The 20774-nt window shown below is 42.4% G+C and overlaps 1 protein-coding gene across 2 annotated transcripts in view; it reads left to right on the top strand.

Annotated features, from left to right (window-relative positions):
* Positions 1-362: 362 nt before the first annotated feature.
* Positions 363-20774, top strand: part of cdh8 (cadherin 8) — a 134471-nt gene continuing 114059 nt past the window's right edge. For both annotated transcript variants that reach the window (XM_034680734.1, XM_034680733.1), the window contains exons 1-2: positions 363-442; positions 12388-12905. In XM_034680734.1, coding sequence (XP_034536625.1) covers positions 12648-12905 — 258 coding nt within the window. In that variant the 5' untranslated portion in view covers positions 363-442; positions 12388-12647. The remainder of the gene's footprint in view (positions 443-12387; positions 12906-20774) is intronic.

Here is a 20774-nt window from a genome sequence, read left to right as displayed (position 1 = left end):
CTGCTTAGGCAAATTCGAAAACAGCCTCACTCTATAAATCTCAAAGACAGGCTGTTACCTTTAGTTCAATCAAAACAAGACTGACTGTAGAACCAATAGCAGCCCTATCTTAAATCCTGTAGCCCCTCCCACTTCGCATAAATAATTACCAAATTTTAGCTGAAGCATATTTTCTTACTATTTAAGGCATTTCAAAGTTTAAAATCTTAACACATTTCACAATGGTAGTTAAAACATTTTAAGCTGCCAATTTTTTTCAACTCAAACCAAATATTTTAGGACATAAATGAAAACAAACCAAAAAATTACATTGCAGAAACACGTGACCACTTTTGACCACCATATCCGCCCATTTATTCAGCGGAAATGATGCGCTCAGTTTCCACGTTTGAAAACAAGAGCGGGAAATGGTGGCTGCGACACACCCAACACACCCTCACAGGTAAGTGGAAGGAACGCAGTGTAAATGTTTTTTTTTGTCAGATAAAAAATAGAGCTCCCAAGTGTGCATTCTTGATTATTCTATGAAACGGAGAGAGACAGCGGAATACAGCCTGTTCTGTTTTTTCTCTGTGAGAATTGAGACACTGGCGGAGTTTTGGTGTGTATTTGTGTGCGTCAGTGTGTGTGCGTGTCCCTGCGTGTGCTGCCCGCAGTCAGTGATGGTGCCGCTCCTCACAATTGCGTATAGGTAGTTTGGGTGTTATGTGAGTAAATAGAGATGTGCGTTGAGTCTGCTCATCATACATTTCATTACCCCTACAATAGACTCAGTTTATGCACTAATAAGTGAAGAAAGCCTAATAATCATTCCTGATGCTGTGCGGTGTTGTTGCTCTTTAACATTGCATACTCATTTGTCCCTTCATCCCCTCAGCGTCTTATAACATGCTGCCCTAATGAAGCAGGAACGAAATTACTGTTTGTTATATCAGCGGGGGTCTGAGGACTGTCCTGCATAATTGGGGAGTAAGTGGAATAGATATGTGAATGTGAATAAATAAATCCAATGTAATTAATGAGGACCACTGATTGGCCCTGTGATAATTAAATCTGCCATGTTTTTCAATTTGCATGATTAACATGTTAGTTAACGTGATGTTGTGCCCGCACGTTACAGGTTGTTCATTCTGAAAATGTCAACATATCAGAATTCTCAACACTGCACTTAATTATCTTCAGGAGCTTTAAAACTATCAGCTAAATCAATTAACTTCAATCTGGAACCAATTATAGTGTGACTTTTAGGAATGCTAATGCACCACATGCTGCACTTATACCTCAACCTGCTCACAGACAGACGCCTCCCAAAATGTCCCAGCCACTTTGAATACGAGCACGGTTTGGTAGAGCACTTTGCATTTTGTCTAAACAGGAATATATTCAAAGTGTTTAAGCAGGGAGGATATTTTTTCATATTTCCTCATACTCAACCAGGGTATAAGTTTGATTTTATGCTGCATTTTATGATTCAAAGGAGGTCAGGAGTGATTTGCATATTTTGACATTTTAAACAATTCACAGTAGCTGGAAAAGGATTATAAAAACCTGCCTGAGAATCAGCCACGGTGTTTTTTTTAAGGAGCTGGATGGAAGGGAACCAGCCTGGGTACTCGATAGTGCTGTTAATATTATGCTGTCAAATGGAGAGGGCAACACTTGACAATGAAGAACAATGAGTATTTCCGAGCCTTTCATGTCCACATGCCTGTTGAGGAGAGCACTTATAATGACGTTCTTTTTGTTTTATTGACTGAGACAAGGTGAGAAGGAAGAGGAGGAGGATGAGGAGGAGGAGGAGGGAGGAGAGGAGAAATTGGTCAGTTTAAACACAGAGCTCCTTACCTGCACTGCATTTGAACTCATTGGTGTTGCCTTTTATAACCTTTCTTTTTGCCCTTGTGGTCATGGCACGAGACCAAACATTAGTGAGACATGTTTGTAACCGGAGGGAAACTGGGGTACTTTCAATCTCTGGATCTCTAGGGAAATCCTGGCAGGAGGAAGTGAATGAACATCGGTCCCAACGGTCCCACTTGCTACAGTGTGAGACTTTTTTTTTTGTACAATTAAGTGCCACAAGATGAGTTAGATTAATTACACAGGGCTAACTGGAATCTGTCCAACTCTGTGAGTTTGTGCCCCATAAGCAGCGTTGGGCAAGTGACTGAAAATCTTTACTTACAATTATTACTACTTCTATCAAAAAGTAACTGAAGTACTAACTGAGTGTACTATAAAAGGAAGAAGTTACTTGATAAGTGTCACTTCTTTTTATTTCAATACTCCTATTAATGTACCCTGCCTCTGGTCTCACATCAGTTCTCTGAAAGCAGGAGACTCAACAGTTGATATGGGAAGCATGACTTTAACAACATACCTTACAACCAGTCTGTTAAGTAGGGGAGAGTATTAGAGCCCAAAAGATTAGAGGACGGAGGTTTTCATTTAATCATGCACTTAAAGATGAAAAGTTAAAATGTCAAGAAAAGTTAAAATGTCAAGAAAAAAGCTGAAATTCTATTTTTACATCTTTTTTTTTTCTTCATGTTTTTTGCCTTTTTGCCTTTATTTGAGAGGACAGCTGAAGAGAGACAGGAAATGTGGGGAGTAGAGAGCGGCGGAAGACATGCAGGAAATGGTCGACCGGCCGGGACTCAAACCGGCGAACCCTGCGATGAGGACTGTAGTCTCTGTATGTGGGGCGCTTAGACTGCTAGGCCACCAGCGCCCCTGAAATTGAATTTTGACTAAAAAAAGTAGACTGTTGCTGAGCCGTGATGTCACACTTCCCCTTGGAACTGTTTCCAGGTCTAAGCAGCTTCCGCATATCTTACTGTCAATATGCTGCCTGTTTTTAACAGATAAGAGCCTCATTAGTATTTTTGCTGATATCCATGTGATGGGAACAAGAAGAAGAGATGACTGAAGTCGATCAATTCAGTTAATATTCTGAATCAACTGAAAAAGAAGCTTCTATAAAGTTTCATGATATTAGCATGAAGCTATTGGATCATCTGTAAACATCCAAGTTAACGATGTGTCACACAGTGATCTGAGTAATGTTTGACGTCGTTAACAATGATGATAATCTAGACATTTAATCATAACCTTACAGTTCTCTCTCCAGTTTTTCTCCCTCTGCTGATGTGATTCACTTCATGCAGGTATGGTTGTCAAACCGAGGAAATGCTGCTTTATCTGAGCCAGCAGCTGAGTTTAAAAAAAAGTGCTACACTTTAAGATAGATGGGAAAACAAAGCCAAAAAGGAAGACTAAATGCAGTCAACTTTTGAGTGCCCCCTCCTTGTTCTTCCAAGCTAACATGCGCTTCACCTGGGTCAACAATGTTTGCAGGCTTTCCAGCAATTAGCTAAGTAGAAGCGTGTTGTTTGATGTTAGAATAATTAGACTTTATTTCCTGTACATAGACTAAAATTCATAAACAGGACGCTGTTGGCCTAGCAGGTCAAGCATGCGCCCCATGTACAGAGGCTGTAGACCTCGTCGCGGGTTCGCCTCCCTGCCTTGACCTTTCACTGCATGTCTTCCCTCTCTCTCTGCTCCCAACATTTGTTGTGGTTATCATATCTTTCATATACTCATCTTTCTGTCAGTGTATCTCAGTAAACAGGTAACAGGTCTAGATACTTTTAGTGCATGTATTACAGGGATATGGTAGCAACATATTCACACATTTTCAACTCGCTATAAGTTCCTCTGCTGCTTCATCACTCTGTCTGGTGTCTCCTTTGCTGTCACTTCCGTGTAATGTTTATGCAGCCTGGAAAAGAGTAGCATGTACGGAGGCTGTAGTCCTCGTTGCGGCAGTCACGCGTTCAACTCCCTGCCTTGACCTTTCGCTGCATGTCTTCCCCCTCTCTCTGCTCCCCACATTTGTTGTCAATGAAGGCAAAAATAACCCCCAAGAAACTCACCACTATTTTTGTCCTTTACCTAGAGGAGGGAAAAATAATACTGGTATTTCATAGACAGAAAGCTTGAGCTTGAACTATTGTGAGTTTACTGCACAATATTCTTTCTTCGGGGATTCTTCTGTGCCTCTAAGTGATGGAACATAATGTAGATTGTCGGCTATTTGACAAAAAGTAATGATGCCTTTTAAAACTCATATTCAGCACTGATTTATACAACTCATACATCAACACAAATGGCACATGCACTCACAATCACTATGGTAGGCAGAACATTGATGTCCCACACTGCACTGTGTACATGACAGCCCATATTAGACAGAGAAAAGCCCAATGTTATAATAATGCAATAATGCTCTTTAAGACACAGATTCACTTAAACAAGTTTAATAAGAACAAAAGTCAAGATGGTTGTACACATTACAACATTACATGCTTTAGTGAAGACGTGATGAGATGGAGTGTATTGATGTTTTTTTGTTTTTTAACTGGGAATGAAAAATTACCTCTGGGTGTCTGGAGTGAGTCATTACTGGTGTGACCACAAGGGATGCCAGTTATGAAACCTGCAGCAGATTTCTTGTTCTGACAGATTTCCCCTGAAGGCATATGTCCAAAAAGGAAACATTTTTGGCCTTTGCCACAGACAAGCTTAGCCAGTCAGGAGGAATTTGTAGCCATCAAGGTGAGGCCAATGGTCACACAGCAAGGGGTCTAACCAGAAACGAAAGCAATAACAGAAAAGTAAATCAAAGAAAAAGGAGAGCCATCAGGCTGAAAGTAGACTTTACAACTGCTGGTTATCCCCACCTCAGGCTGGATGCTGTTTCAAGGTGGAGTGCTCATCAGAATGAGTGATAGATGTTGACTTGGAAACCTGGCTAAATGAATGTGTGGAGGCGCTGAAGTGGTGTCTGTGGGGTGATTTGCAAAAAACAGTGTCTCTGATGACATTTACAACTGCTGTAACAGGCTCATATACACATGACTGAGAGAACCCTGCTGTGAATAACCATCAGAGTGGGCAAGCTTGTTCTTTAACGGATTGGTCAGCCCACAAATAACGTAAGAGAAAATCCAAATCAAGCAACAAAATCTCCACACAGTAACAGTCCCTGTGGCGGTGACTTGTTGTGCAGAGCTTCAGATGTGGGAGTGTGTGGCTCACGCTGCAACAGCTCTGTGATTAATACCTCTGACAAAGCAGTAACTAATGATCGATTGAGGATGCCTGGGTTCTAAAGACCATTTCCCCTTCACTTACTTTGCCTTTTTCAAAGCCATCTGATATTTTGATCACTGGCAGGGGCCATGCCGGTGGAATTAATCACTAATTTAAAGCTGGAACCTTCTCATTTGCACCAAACTCCACTCACAAACAAGGAGATTTTGAATGATTACTTCTTCTCAGGTTCCCCTTATGTCAATGGAGCCTTTACCCTCTACCTTTTAGAGAGCATGCCATGAATAACAGCACTGCACAGTTTTATGGCACTCTTTATTGTTGTATTTAGCATGAATTAGGACTGGTGCTTTGAAGTTTGACACTTTTACTGCGTTGTGTTTGGCAGTGTATATGTGTGACAGCTTCTAAATATAATCACAGCATGCAAACAGGTTCAGTTATTGCCATGTGCTTTCAGGCTGTTTATTCACTTAAACATTTACTGTGTTTTGAAATGATCTCAGCCCACCAAAGCGTCCATCCATTTCACTCAATCCATGCGTCTCTGATGCACTGCAAGTGTCCGCCTGTGAAATCTTCATTCATATCGAGCAAGAGAGAAACATGGCTCAACATTTACAGTCTAATGTATTATGCAGCCGAAGCCTTTAAATAAGATGATTGGAGAATTCCCGTCTGAAACACAGCTGCAACATCAAAGCGTGAGTGGGAGGGAAATTAAATGGTACAGAAATAAATAATGGTAGACTTGATTTCTTTGCTAATTGGGATCTCTGGCATTCGGGTCAAAAGGCCTCCTCCAGCCAAAGCCTGAGAGGAACAGCTCTGTTGTGTTAAGGTGGTGAGGTACAATAACATGTTGTGCTCACAGATAAACATTTTCACTTTTAGACTTATCAGCAGAGGTTGGGAGATATTCTTGGCTAACATTTGGTTAATGCAGAATACGTTTCTGCGTTCTTCTGATTGTTTATGAAACCTCTCCATGGACTCACCTCCTACATATATCTTAGAAGTTCTCCTCCCTCACAGCCCCACCAGACCCCTCAGGTCCTCCCACCAGGGCTTGTTGGGTCTGCCCTGTTAATGGCTGAAAAGGGCTGGGGGCAGGTTATTCTTTGTAGCAGCTCCTCTGCACAGGAATAGTTTGCCAGGGGTCATTAGATAGGCGAATTCTGGAGGATTTTAAGAATCACCTTAGACCCACTTTTATTCCCTCCCTTTTAATTGTGTTTAACCTGTTGAACTGTGTTTCTCTTTTAAAGCTCCAGAAGAGGGGGTTTCTGTTTGTATTGATTTTGGCACCCCCTGTAGTCAAAGTGATACCTCCTATCTCTTTGCTGATTTCATCCTGTACATGAATAAGTAGTGTCTTCTTTTTAAAATATCTTCTTCATCTGGCCTGTTTTGTTTTGAAGTCACTATTTAAATGTAACAAACTTAAACTTGAACTTATTGCTTTTCATTTTGGTGTCTGTAGCTTTAACACTTTCAGGATTCATTAAACAAGCAAGTTTTCATTGTTTGCCCTTTCATTGTGACACAACTATCTCTTCTTTAATTTTGAAAACAGATGGGTTACTTTTGCTCAAGGCGTGTATAAAACATGGACGTAGTCTCTGTGACATTACTCGCTGGTTTCTGTAGAGGCCTTATGAAGCTTACAAGCGGTTGCCATGTTGGAAATACTGACTTAAATTAACTTTTGATCCAGAGACAGGCAAAGAGTTGGAGTTGAGGAAATCTGTTTCTGACAGAAGAACCATAAATATAGAGAAAATGCCTTTGTGTGTCCAACGCAACCAACAGACAACCTGAAAGTCCCTAATGTGTAACCACATTTTAGCAAAATAACTAAACTAAGTTTAACAATGGGTTGAAACTAGATGTACACGTTATTTTTATATCATAGAAACTCGCTTGACAGGAAACATTAGCACTGAAGGAATTGAAGCCAATTGGATAGTTAGTAGCCTGTTAGCTAAGCTAGCATACAGTCATACAGTCACTGAAATCCAATGCAAAAGTTAAATTAGTTAAACATAATACTCCAAACGGAAACATTATAAAGAGAGGAGTCATTGGATGACAGATTCATCCAGGAATGAAACGACTTCTGGTTGACTTGCCTCTAAATATGTAAGTGGAAACGAGACATTAGCCCGCCTAACAAATACCTACAACACACTCACCTTTCAGTTCGTTAAATGCCATTTTTTGAACCAAGCTGCAAATATATTTACTTCTGCTGTAAAATGAGCTGTTTTAGATTCTGATGGGGTCTCCATAGCTTTTAGAGCTTCAAGTGTTCACTTGAGGAATTACACAGTTCTGCTCTTCCACATTGGCTTCTTTTTTTTCAATAATGGCAGTTTCTGCTTTCTTTTGCTCCTCTGTGGCTGTTGTCTGATGACATGATCCTCTGTGATTGACAGAAATCTTTTCAGGTTCTGGGGTGAAGCCAGCTGTTTGTCAGCAATAAAGACTTGTGGAGTCTAGCAACTTGAGAAGTAAAAATATAGTTGGAGTTGAGAGACAATAACTGAAAGCAGATGGTTAGCTGTCCTTGCTTGCAGATTTGTGTGTACAGAGATTAATGAAGACATAAGTAGACTTCAGAAGGGTTGCATTGACAGTTTGCAAGACAGTTGAAAATCGGTACACATCAGACACAATTTAAATCTGTGAGATGGAAAAAACATTTACCATACTCTTTTTAAACAGCAGGGGGAGCTATCTGACTTTAATGAAGTCAAAGTCAATCTCTGACGACTGTAGCAGAATCGAGGCAAGCAGTCATGGCAGCAGTGAGTGAAGATTTTACATCTGAGAATGAACCACCAGTGTTTACCACACAGAGACGATACTGGGACAGCCTGCTACAGTTAATTAGCTAACTATTTTTTCATCTCTCACTCTCTCCCTGTCTCTCTTTTTCTCTCTTTATGAGTGTCTCCATACCTGCTCTGCAGGTAACAGAGAGAGTAAGATGCAACAGACAATGCTCCAACAACATAGCAGCTTTCCTTTTGGTGGGGGCCTTACAGTGAACCTTTGTTTACCGCTGATCATTCTCTTAGCTTTGTTCATTTGCTTCAATGACTCAACCATCTTGCAGAAGAACATTTTGCATCCTCTGATTAAAAAGTATTTGTTTTCTTTTCTGATCAAAACAGGAAATCAAGTAACAGAAGCATCACATATAACAGGTTTACATTGGGTAAGAAAATAACTTCTCTATAGCTGGATGATAAACTGAGTTACTTATGCCCTTAAAAAGACTGGGTAAAAAATAAATTGTAAACTCTGTACATCAATCTAATCATGAGTTGAGAGTAGTGTTGTATCCCTATAGTCAACAGATGACCAATAATGGGATTCCAGGACTGTTTTAGGGCCGATACTTTCCACATTTTTTCCTCTTCACACAAACACAGGGCTACTTCAGCAGCAGTATTTTAAGGGAATCCTGTATTGTTTCACACTACATAATATAACCTGTCATCTTTTTCAAACTGATGCTATGGGATAACAAGTATTAAAAGTCAATTTATTGGTGTGTCGGTCATTGTAGGCTATATCTAATAGGATAGATGTGATACCACAACAAAATAAGTAAAAGGGTTTTTGGGACCAAATAGACATGAGAGGAACACTTGACTGCAGATAATACAGAAAGCTTTTACAGCATATAATGTACCACAGGAGAGAAGTGGAAGGGTCATAGATGAAAGTGAACCAGCCATCATTGCTGATGACATCAGAGTAGATTCAGGGCAGCAAGACTTCCCTCAACCGAATGATTTGGACAATGGAGCAGTAATGCATGATGGTCATTATTTAAAGTCTGTTGCCTTATTTTATTCTTTTATGGGTTTAAGAATGTTTTAAGTTTAATACTCAGATATTAAGTTGTGTGCACAGGCACAGAAATGTCCCTCAGAGAGCTACATTTCACACACTGACTACAGCTCAGAGTCTGGACTTTTCATTTTCACCTCAGTAAAGAAGTTGAGGCTGTTTCCTTCTTTGACATAAGTATCTGTACTTCTACTTGAGCATTGAAGGTACGCACTCTTAGATGCATAAGTAAATGCTTCAGCGTCGTGCTGATGTGGTGGAGATGTGACATGTGTGATAACATTGGGACAAAGGGATGCAGAGGAAGTTTTATTTAATACTATGTGGACTGAAATGAGTTTCATAAAGAGACTCACAGCTGTAGAAAAAGGCCACGTGTGTCATACAATATACTCACCATCCTCTCCTGCTGCGCTAATAAAAATCTGCTCCCCCAAAGGCCCCCGCCAGGCTGCTGCCGAGCAGCCGGACAAACACTAGAGGGCTCTCTGCATGGACAGCAGTGTGGGCCCCCTCTGCTGCCTGTCACTCACACACAATGCTGCTCTCAAAAACATTCAAGCTTGCAATGATGAGTATGACCTTTTCACTTACCGTCTTAATAAGACCTGTGTAACACTCTCTCTGCTCCTTGTCGTTTTAATAGTCTGGGATTTAGTTTTTTTATGCGCAGAATATATTCCATGTGTCAGGAATAAAAATAGTCTCTGAGTGTGCGAGGAAATCCTCCTCATGACAGGCATAGTCTGACCGTCTTTTGTGCCAACAGGGCTACCATATGTGTGTCCATCTGATCATTGCTTAACCCTATCAGATGTCGGTGTAAACGAGCAGCTTCGGTTTCCTATTACTGTTCACCTGGCCCGTTTCATTCCACTAATGAGCACGAGACGTGGGGGCCAACGCACGCGTCATTACCTCAAATAAAAGAGAAGAAGAGTTTGAGTATGAAGCAAAAACATAATAGAAATAAGAGACTTTTACCTGCACACACCTATCTGAATCTTTGGCCGGTAATTTGAGACGCCAACCCTTGCGCGCTCGTGCCTGGGCAGAGCGGCATGCATTCATTTGTGCGCCTGTTGACCCGGCTCCTCATCAGCCCAATGAGCGCCGCGGAGGGGAGGCTCTCTTCGCCAGCGTGCCTCTCTCCTCCATCTCCTCCTCACTTTTCCAGTCGGCCAGCAAGCCTGTCGGAGCTCTTAACTACACAACACTAACACACTGTCTGTCACTCCGCTGTGACAAACTGCAGGAAGGATTTCTAACCCCTCTCCGCACCGCGTTGCTGCTCATTTTCCCGGCGCCACGAATGAAACACAGTGGACTTCTTTTGCGTATTTTTGAAGCAGAAGGAAAAAAAAAAACGGTGAAATGATGCAGCAGCGGAAAACGAAGCAAGTGTCACTAGTAAGTACAGCCCGTCACCGTGCTATAAAACCCGTACATGTATTTCTGATGAGCAGTGTTGCAAGTGGAGGGGTTTAACAGGAGTTCTCATAGCCTTTTCCATGGCGGGGATACGGTGCATTTTCTCTCGGCACATATACAGTCGTGAGACGTTTGACGAAGGGAGTGACAGAGCAAGTCCACAGAAAGGTCTGCAAGTTAGGCTTCCTTCTTTATTCGCCTTTTTTTCTGCCTCTTTCGCGGAATTAGTCCCCAATATAGAGACGGTTTACCGTTAAATGCCCGTATATTGGACTGCTTGTGCGCACTGGTGCCACATTTGATGCAACGAAAAGAACCGGCTGGAAACAATGTCTGCTGTAAGGGTAAAACTTCAGAACGGATCTGCTTTTTTTTGTCCCGCAGACCACTGTAGAAAAAAAGGGTTAGAATGCAGCTAAAACTTTATTCTTTAAGGTTAGTCATCAGATCAAACGGAGAATATGCGTTACTCCGGTGTAAGGACTACCTTGGACAGCTCCTTCGCTGCCACCGGCGCTCGCGTTTTGGCTGAGCTGTCTGGACCGGCTGCTTTTCTGGCGGGGAGCTGTCCTCCCCCCGTGGTGCTGAAACCGCCGGCTTAGTCACGCGCCACAGTGACTTAAAATGAGCTGAAATAGGGTTAATACATTTTCATGTCAGGTATCTCAAGTCAAATTATATGGTCTACATTTTTATTTATTTTTGGGACAGCTTTATGCTTCCCTCCTCTCGTTTTTCTGTTAAGCATGGATTATTTTAGTCTCGGGGTTAGTTGAGGAGTATCACGTTAACACTGGTCACTCCACACTTTGTGATATTGCAGGTAACCTCAGGTGGAATAGGTTACAGCTTATTGTCCTTGGAAGTGCATCGCTGGAGGCACAGAACACAGCAGCAAAGCCACGTAAAGTGTGAAGTAAAAGTTAGCCAAAGTAACACCGACATTAAGCTCAAAGCGAGCCATTCCGTGCCGTGATAGCAGGTCCACCTGCACCTCAAACTCACAGCCAGCCCTTTGTGTCTGTGCTTTTTTCCTTCTCTTGTTTAGCATTCTGGTGCACAATGCACATCAGTGTGTTGTGCACAGACACGGCTGAGCGAGTTCAATTGATATTAAAGCTAAAACAGTTTTTGATTAAAGGGCAAAATTTACATTAAGCTGTCTCTCCAATCCTGATTTACACTGGTGTCACTCTGTTGTATTTAGTGTGGTACTTTCCTTTTTGATTACATTTTTCTATGTTTTTTTTTTCTAAAAAAAACTTGACATATTTTTTTAAACAGAAAACAGCAGTTGTATTGTAGTTGTATGCAGTGAATATAACAGAGCACATCTCTGAGTGCCTTCACAATTATCTCATCTGGATTACTGTGATCTCTGAGAGCTGCAGCGCTGTTGACATTGTAGAGCTCACCTGCAGCCTCTCTTTATCTAAATCTAACACTATCTGCAAGAACGTTCAAATGTTTCAGGAATCTGATCATATCTTTAACCTCTCACCCAAAATGTATTGTCAAAGTAATAATCATAAGGAACATGTAATTGCTCAAAATCTTTCCAGGATAATCCCCAGAGCGACAGATTAAAGCAAGGCAATCTGATGTTGTGGGCTGAATCGCCCCTCAGTACAGACAACCGTTTGTTGTTCAATTGGTGCAGGATAATGTGAAAACAAGATAGGAATAAAGGGTCATGGCTGTAACACAAAGATAATCTAAAGATGATGTTGCATTTTGACCTCTTATATTAAAACGAGACTACCTGCTCTGTTTTCTATTCCTTTTTTTTATTTATTTTTTTTTTACCTCCTGAAGGATTTTCCTACACACACTCATTTTGGCTGTCTTGTCTGATTTGTTCAAATGTTTATTTGACTTTGATTCTTCATTCCCATCTCCCTCTTCTTTCCCACCTCCTAACGATTCCTTGCAAGACTAAAAGATAGCTAACAAACTGCAATTCCTCTCTTACAGGTTTCCCCCTCGGAATAATGCCAAATGGATGCTGCGCAGAGCGCCTCACCCCCTGACCAACTGCTATGGAGGCATGCCAAGCCATGCAAGTGACCTTTATCACACCATGAATGCGAGCTGCGCTGTTCAAAAAGGACACAAGTAACCTTTTCTTGTTATCTAAGAAGGAGCTGTTGATCTGAAGCGAGGAGTTGGAGACGAGAGACCAAAACGAGAGAAGTGAAACAAACAAACAAACAAACCAAACACACAACGACAGGATGCCAAAGCGGTCCGAGGAGATGCTCATGGATCTGTGGATGTCCTTGCTGCTGCTGTGGATTACTTGTGTTCCCTGCGTGTGTATGACTCCTATCATAGGCCAGTCCAAAAGTACACAAACTGGTGGGTCTGCGGTGGTGGCGAGCGGTCTTGGCGAAGGACAAAGATTACTGAGCCGCGCCAAGAGAGGATGGGTTTGGAATCAAATGTTTGTGCTGGAGGAATTTTCTGGACCCGATCCAATTCTAGTTGGCAGGGTGAGTGCTGTGATTGTCAGCATTATATTAAGCTCGCTTATCGTGTGGAAACATTAATTCGGCCATTTGAATGCTCCCTCCATTTTTTTTCCTCCCATGGGCAGTGGGAGGGTTTTGGTTGTCAAGGGGGAAGCAGAGATACAGGCACCAGAGAGAGGGAGGCGAGAGAGAGAGAGGGAGGGGGAGTCGTGAAATGCTTTTGGAAATAATTAAACCCAATTGAAATGATGGTTGCAACATTTTTTGCTCTATTGGATGTCCTTGGAAGCAAGGATACTATAATGCAGTCACACAGATTGTTATGCTCCTCCTTCAGCACAGCTATCTTGTCTTTTAAAATACAGATGCATGAAAGAGAATCTCTTTCTGTCTTGTTTTCTTTTTCCATTTCTTCAGTTTATTTTCTTCCTTTAAAGTCACATTTTACCCCTTGTGCAAAACATGAATACAAAAGAGCTATTAAAGTTCTTACTGGTTGTTTTTTCTCCAGCTCTGTGACAAACAGAACTGCGGGCTAATCCTGCGGCTAAGGGCCACCTGCTCCCTGGCCTGCGTGAAAGTGTCAGGCAGGTTTCAGGGGAGGCGAAGGCTGCTGGCCAGCCCGGCCAAAGCAGCTTGTTCACAGCTCATTGCTGGGATTCACCTGGGGAGAGTCAGCCTGGCAGCCACACTCGCTTCCCTCCCCCAGAATCTCACCCAGCCGCTCTGGCATGGGCAGGAACACAGGCCATCAAGCACAATATTTGATCGTGCTCAGTAATAGCTTTTGCAAACAGTGTTTCATGCCTAATATTTGATAATTGGTGGGTATGCCTTTCATGTTTATGACATATTGTCATTGTAGTGCATTGACTTTTTTCAAGCCTTCAGAAGTGGCACCTGGCAGAACTGAAGGAGAAAAAAAGCTATTTTCATTTTTTTGTTGCACAAAAAAAAGAAGCCTGAGTAAATACATTTCATTTCACTTCCTCTTTTTTTAATCTCCAGTCTCGTCATATGGCTGCATCAATTAAATATTTGCCACCATGCGGGATTTGCACCTGTGTTTTCTAAATACCATACGAACACAAAAATGCTGTTAAGTGATGCATTAATTTTTCAAGCGAGTCAATTAGGCAGCCTCTGCTGGATTCAACAATGGCTGCTCATCAGAATGCTGAAACAAACAAACACTCACCAGGGCCTCGGTGGCCACACGTGAGCTTTGCATTTAAAGGTGTTATCACTGCTGTGAGATGTGGAGCGTCAAAGATATCAAATAAAGCCTTGAAACAGTTTTATCTTTAAATGTTTTATCTGAAATGCTTTCTTTTCCTAAAGGAAGAATTCAGAGAAGAGAGCCTAACCCTAAATCCAAGCTTTCACACACTCTCTGTCACGAAACACTCTTCCGTGTCCCTCTGACTCGAGTGTGAAATGCTTTTTGGACTGTCAACAGAGGCTCAGTGACACAAAATTAAGTTGTGTTCCTGCTCATGACGGGTGCTTCCTCTCAGGGTCTCTCTTAAGGCTTTGCCGAGAAGTAGACTGTAGGATAGGTTGGTCACAGATATGAGCGTTGTCTTGTTGAAGGACGTGCGAGGATCGGGTGCAGGGTCGGGAGCAGCTCTGGGTGAAGAAGAACGCGGCTTTGCTTTAGCGAGTCAATGATGATGGGTTGCGTTCACTGCAAGGTTAAGTGCTCATGAGTATGCCTGGCAGAGCTAAGATAAGTCCTATGTTAAACCAATATGGCACTGTATTGGTTTAAGACCACAAATCTCTCCCATCGGTCGCTGTGTCTCCCTTTCTTCTCCTTTCTCTTGCTTAATTAAAAAATGAATCAAACGGTGGGAGGTGTGATGTGAATGGAAGGTACAGCTCTCTGTGTTTTGCACAATTCTTTTGCTGTGTGTGAGGCCGCTTGTGTCTGTAATTGTGGGTATTATCAAGGAAGTCCGGGCCACAACTGGACTTGAACAGTTGTGTTTAATTATATGTGATTCCCCCAATCTCTGTGAGCGCCGGGCTACCCTCAACTACACCAGGAACAAGAGTGAGAGATAGTGTTTGTGAGAGGGACAGAGAGAGATTGTGCCATCGATTTTTAGCTGTGTGTCATTCTCTGTGTTCTCTCTCAGCAGAGACTATTAGCATAAACGCAGGAAAGCAAAGGGAGGGAGGGAGGGAAGGGGGGGTTAAGGGAGGCAAAGGAGCGGAAGAGGGAGAAGGACGGCCACAAGGCGTGACAGCACCCTTCCCTTTTGCTGTTCTTCTTCAGCGCGTCGTTTCTTGACATTGTGATTCACTGAGCGGCGCGTTCGTCAGCCCCCGTCAGTCCCGTTGGCGTCGGGGAGGCAGGCGTGCAGTACCTGTTAAAGTGAAGCACAGGAGACAGCTGTGAAAGCTTGTTGCTCGGCTGTAGCTTAAAAGGAACACGGTGTTGGAAGGGATTTTAAGGATTACTCATCATGAGCCAGGGAGCATTCAGAAATAACCCATCATTAAGAATAGAAACAGGCAAATGGAGTGTGAAGGTAGATAAACTTGAATGTATCGCGCACACGGACTCAGCTGGGGACACGCGGTTGCTCATTGTTGGCGACGAGTGGGAGATGTCACTTCAAAGATTGAAGGCATGCAAGAAGAAAGGGATTCTTGGCAAAGCGGCTTGTGGTACAACTGTACCAACAAAATAAAACTTTTCTTAAAATGAAATGAGAGTTTTACATTTCTCATAAGTCAATTCAGATGATTTTAGTTATATAGCACACAATCATGACGTTTTCTCAGGACCCCCCACAGAGAGAGAGGTCTAGACCAGGGGGTCCCAAACTTTTCAGCCTGTGACCCCCGAAATAAAAGTGCCAAAGAATTGTGATCCCCACTGTCCCTCAAAGGGATTTAATATTGCTTTATTTAGCTGGTCTGGAGAAAATCAGCCTACCTACATGTGCATGTGTCTGTGTTTCCTGTGCCGTTATGATTTAACCTTCTGCTACTGATGCTTTTGATATTTAACTGTTCACTAACACTAAACTTAGGAGTCATCTGGCAACAAAGAAAGGCAGAAAACTCATTACATTTTCTATTTTTAAGGTTTTATTTCAAGTTTAGCTATTATTGTTGTGGATGTTTTTTACTATAATGGGTAAAATTTACTATTTTAAGATATCTTAAAAAAAAGAGAAAAATCTGGAAGACATCTCATGACCCCCCATTTGTGCATTGCGACTCCCCCAGGAGGTCCCTACCCACACTTTGGGAACCCCTGGTCTAGACTGTCCTCTTTTTTAAATTTGTAAATAGACCCAACATTTATCCTCCATGAGCAGGCACTCATCAGTGGCAAAGAAAGCATTCTTTGGACAGGCAGAAACCTTGTGCAGAACTAGACTCATCAGTGAGTGGATGGACTGAGGAAGTGAAGGATAGAGGTGATAATTAATGACTCATAAGAAGTGTAGCAGCTGGAGTCAAGCAGGTCCACACAGTTTTAAGATTTGTTTTAATCTCGATTGAGATGTATTTTCATTTTGACTTGAGGGCTACCCAAACTGTCAGAGCGCATCATCAGCCATGGTCCCCCACCATGTTTCCTCTTCAATCAAAGCTTTTTCAATTATTCAGACACACAAAGAAGCACACGCTCATTTCCATCAGGCCATTAAAGGCAAAACATCGCCTTAGAACAAAAGACAAACTGTGGACAAATTGCTGTGTTTGCACCAAAGAGAAACCAGAACGTGTTCCCTTTGTAGCGTGAAGCAGATTGATGGCAGTTAGCTCATAAATATCATGGCGTCAGAACTAACTTTTCTAGACTTCTTTACTTTCCCGTGATCATTTAGCATATGGTGCGCAAGAACTGATAATGAAGGTCTCCAGTCTGCTGAATAGTGCTGCAGATGTGGTTAACTGACTGATGCCTCATCCCATTGTCCAACACTTTTATCCGCTGCAGCATTGTATGTGTTTTTGCTCAAAGGGAATTGATAATCAACCATTAATATTCATCAATTCAGCCTGAACTGCAGGATTGCAAGGACTGACAGTGATACAGAAAGAAAAAAGGCTTTGATTATTGATTCAGCGAAGAAAATGGATATGTCCGGGAGAGAAAAAAGGATTGCTTTGTCTTTGTGTGTGTGTGTGCTCGGGGAAAGAAAGAGACGCTTCATTCCTGGGAACAAGCTGTTTGACAGGATTCCCTACAAGACGGGCCACAGTGCTATCAGATTGGTAGTGTGATGTAATTCTGCACGGTGTTTGGCTGGGAGCAGAAGTGATTTTTTTTAGTATAAGTGATGTTTGCTGCAAAATTGAAGACCCTTTTCTAGTCCTGACATGTCCAAAATGGCTCGATCCTTCTTTCTTGTTTGCTCCTTTAGAGGAACGCTCAGGTGAGGCTGATAAAAATCACAGCTTCGATTCATTGGTGCAGTCTGTTCCATGGAAAAAAAAGCCTCTAGTGCTTATTTATTTATTTATTTACTGAACGGTGTATCAGATAAAGTGAAAGTTTTATGTCCAACGATCAAATGATTAAAGTTGGATTTTTTTCCTCTTCTGTTAACCGCCTCAATCTTGACCTGAGTAAACTATCTCTTCCTGGGATCATATTTTGGAATTCAGTACAGGCCTTTTTGTGCTTTCTGCACTTTGGACTGCTGGTACAAGATGTGGGACATCAGTCTATAAATACTGATGCAAGCTACTTCTGCTCGGCTGGATTGCCTCTCATCTGTCCCCCACCTCCACCTCCGCCACTCACTATCCCTTTCCCTCTCTCCCTCCCTCTCTTCTCTCTGTCCCTCGGTCTGTGAGGGGCGATTATGCTGAGAGTGACTCTTGAGCCCGAGTAAGCTCGCCTCCGGGGCTGATGGGGTGTGGTACGATGACATTGTTAAAATTTCTGCGAGTGTTTAGCTTTGGTGTTGCGAGGCAGTAAGGCAAAGCTAAGGCCAGATTGAGTCTTTAATGCAGCTCTTGGAGAGGCGTGAGGCTCCCCAGTCCTGCTGGAGGCCCTACTGCTAGTTTACAACCGATCAAAGGTTGATCCACCTTCCTGGCTGAGTCCTGCAGATGTGGCCTCTGATTAGCGGGAATCCCTTGCCTTAATCTGCATTTTACCAAGGCTCTGACAATCGAGCGGATATCTGCCTCTGCCTTTGATTGATGGATGAAGAGTGGGAGTTAACGAGAATATTAGCAGAATTATCGCCTGTGATTGATGGCAAATTTGACACATAAATTATAAGCATTGGCTCAGATATAATAAATGCTGAAATATAGCCCAAATTAGCTACAGGTTCCAGTGCCACAGTGGAAGCGTTGACTTGAAAAGCTGTCATTAAATCTTAGAAAGGGAAGCCCATCGATATTTGTTGGACTTCATTTCATTCCATTTGGTTTCTCACACCCACAACAGCCCCTGGAATACAGCTCTGTAATCTCTCCTCAGGCAGCAGCACAAAGATCCGTATTGAGCTGCAGTCTAGCGGAGGCTCTTCTGTCTCTCAGCTCTTAGATCTCCATTCCCTCCTCTTGTGTGATTTTGAAAAAAAAACATGCTAACATCCCTCTGTCCTCTGCTTCCACTTCTTTTGGCTGCTGTGTTAGTGCGCTCCTCTCTCTCCACGAGGCTCACCTGTACAGTATATCACTAATGCCGGCAGGGCCATTACATCAATGGGCCATGGTCACAGTCTCCCTCTTCCTTTCCAATCTCTCCCTGTGTCTGTCCCTCCTGGTCTGTAATAAAACACCAGGCCCAGCGGTGGCTCTGATAGAGCTGTGGGATCACATTAGTGCTGCCCTCCAAGAGCTTGACAGGTTGTCTATGGCTTTGTGTTGTCGTCCTGGTTCCCATTAAACAGCTGTGTGTGTGTGTACGTGCATGTGTGTGTGTCATAGAGAAGTTCATTGGGGAGTATGATAGACCAAAATGAGACGAGTGGACATAGGCATGGATGGAGTATATTTAGACATGAGGGTTATGTGTGCAGCAGTAAACACAGTGTGTCTATGAAGCGTTATGGCTGGTGTTTCTCTGCAAACATTTACTGGGTTGTCAGAGTGGAGTCATATTAATGAAAGATCTCTCTCTAAACAGCTCTATATGTGTTTTGAGCAGAAATTGCAGTCTGATAACTGAGATATTTCACATTTACAGGTGACCTCATCACCGCTGGCATTATTACTTTCTCAGCAAATGTATTGTCATCGCTTTCCATCTTTCTATCGCAGACGTTATTGCCAAGTTATTTTGTTTTCACCTGCCTGTCTGTGATCATTTGAAATAACGGTAGCGTACGCTCATTCAAATATGTATCACTTTGGAAATGTCAGTCGGTCTTTCTAAACACACCTACAGGTATGAAGCACAGACTGTATAAATAATGAACGTGGTTACTGTGACATCACTCGTTGGCTGGTTGTAGCATTTTGAGGCTGAGAGGTTGGCACTGTGGCTCTGGCTGAGTTGGTTATTTTGTAGCCAGTAAAGTTACCGTATTCAGCTGAGAGGTTTGAGCTGGAGGGGAGGGAGCAGTTGGCACACTAACTTTTCAAAACTGTAGACTGAATGCCAGGTGAATAAAATGTGTGAGGTAGTTTAAAATAACTGGCCTTTTCATCAGTATGGCCTGCGTCTCCTCTGCATGGCAAAACAAAAATGTGAGGAGTGCTTATAGAAACGTACTTTATTAACCCCCAGGGGGGAAATTCATTTTTTTTCCACTCGTGTTGTTTTTCGGTCATGCTACACGCACAGTATATAGCTAGTAAGCTAGCTGTGTTAATTGCATATAACACATTTATATATATATTAGGGATGCACTGAAATGAAAATTCTTGGCCGAAACCGAAAAATGAAAATGAAGAAACCAAGGCTGAAAACCGAAACAACGACTAAATTATTATGCCAATTATTAGTAGGGAGAACGGGGGAGAGTTGTAACATTTCACTCCTTGGATTTCAGATTAAGCGATGCATTTTCTGTTTGTGTTGCACAGGCATTTTCTAGGCCATTTATTAGCAGACACTTGAAGCTAGTTTGTATAGCAGTTTGAAAACACTGGGTTAAAAGAGCTCAAAGTTATAGACAGAAATGTCAAACATGTTACAACTGTCCCCGGTCTCCCCTACCATTGCATTTATGGCTCTGACTGTGTACTAACCTCACTAAAATCAAGGATCTCATTGAACATATCAGACAACGAGGGTGCATGCCCCTCATCTGGTTCAGAGAGACAAGTCCTTTTTTTCTGCACTCTGTTCTCCTTCTCCTGCGCTGTGCGCTTCTCCATCTCCAAGCTGGTTCTCTGCATCCATCTTGGCCTGGATCATTTCTCGTGCGTGCTGCTTTATTCCCACATCCAAGTAATGATCTTTATAAAGTGGATCAAGTACAGTCATGATGAAGTGCAGAGGATCCGAATAGATGTCAGTGAACGTGTGCTGACAGACTCTAAGAGTGGACTTTTCATTGTTTTCACTCTGTGGTCCGTCTCAACCTCTTTGCTTAGAAGACACTTTAGTGTTGCAATTAAAGGAAGAACGGATGCAGACATGTTGGCCCTTATCCAGACAAGCGCATACTGGCCACAGATTTTTACTTGCGTCATCACTACATTCTGTTTCAGTCGGTGATAAAAAACAATCAATATAATCCTAGAATTGAACTTGCTTAAAATATTGAGCAGAGACTTCTAAGATGGCCAGTTGGCAGTTGGGGGAACAGTACAGCAAGCCATGTGTCCAACATTTGCTTGGACAATCCTCCAAAATACACCAATGGTTCAGTGCCCTAATAGGCTGAGGTGACACCTAGACGGATAGCTTTCAGCAGTCACCTGCCCTTCAAAGCTGACACACCTTTAATAATG

This window comes from Notolabrus celidotus, chromosome 3 (assembly GCF_009762535.1).
Source record: "Notolabrus celidotus isolate fNotCel1 chromosome 3, fNotCel1.pri, whole genome shotgun sequence".
Lineage (NCBI taxonomy): Eukaryota > Metazoa > Chordata > Actinopteri > Labriformes > Labridae > Notolabrus > Notolabrus celidotus.
Note: the sequence above shows the minus strand (reverse complement) of the source record. Positions and strands in the feature narration are given on the sequence as shown.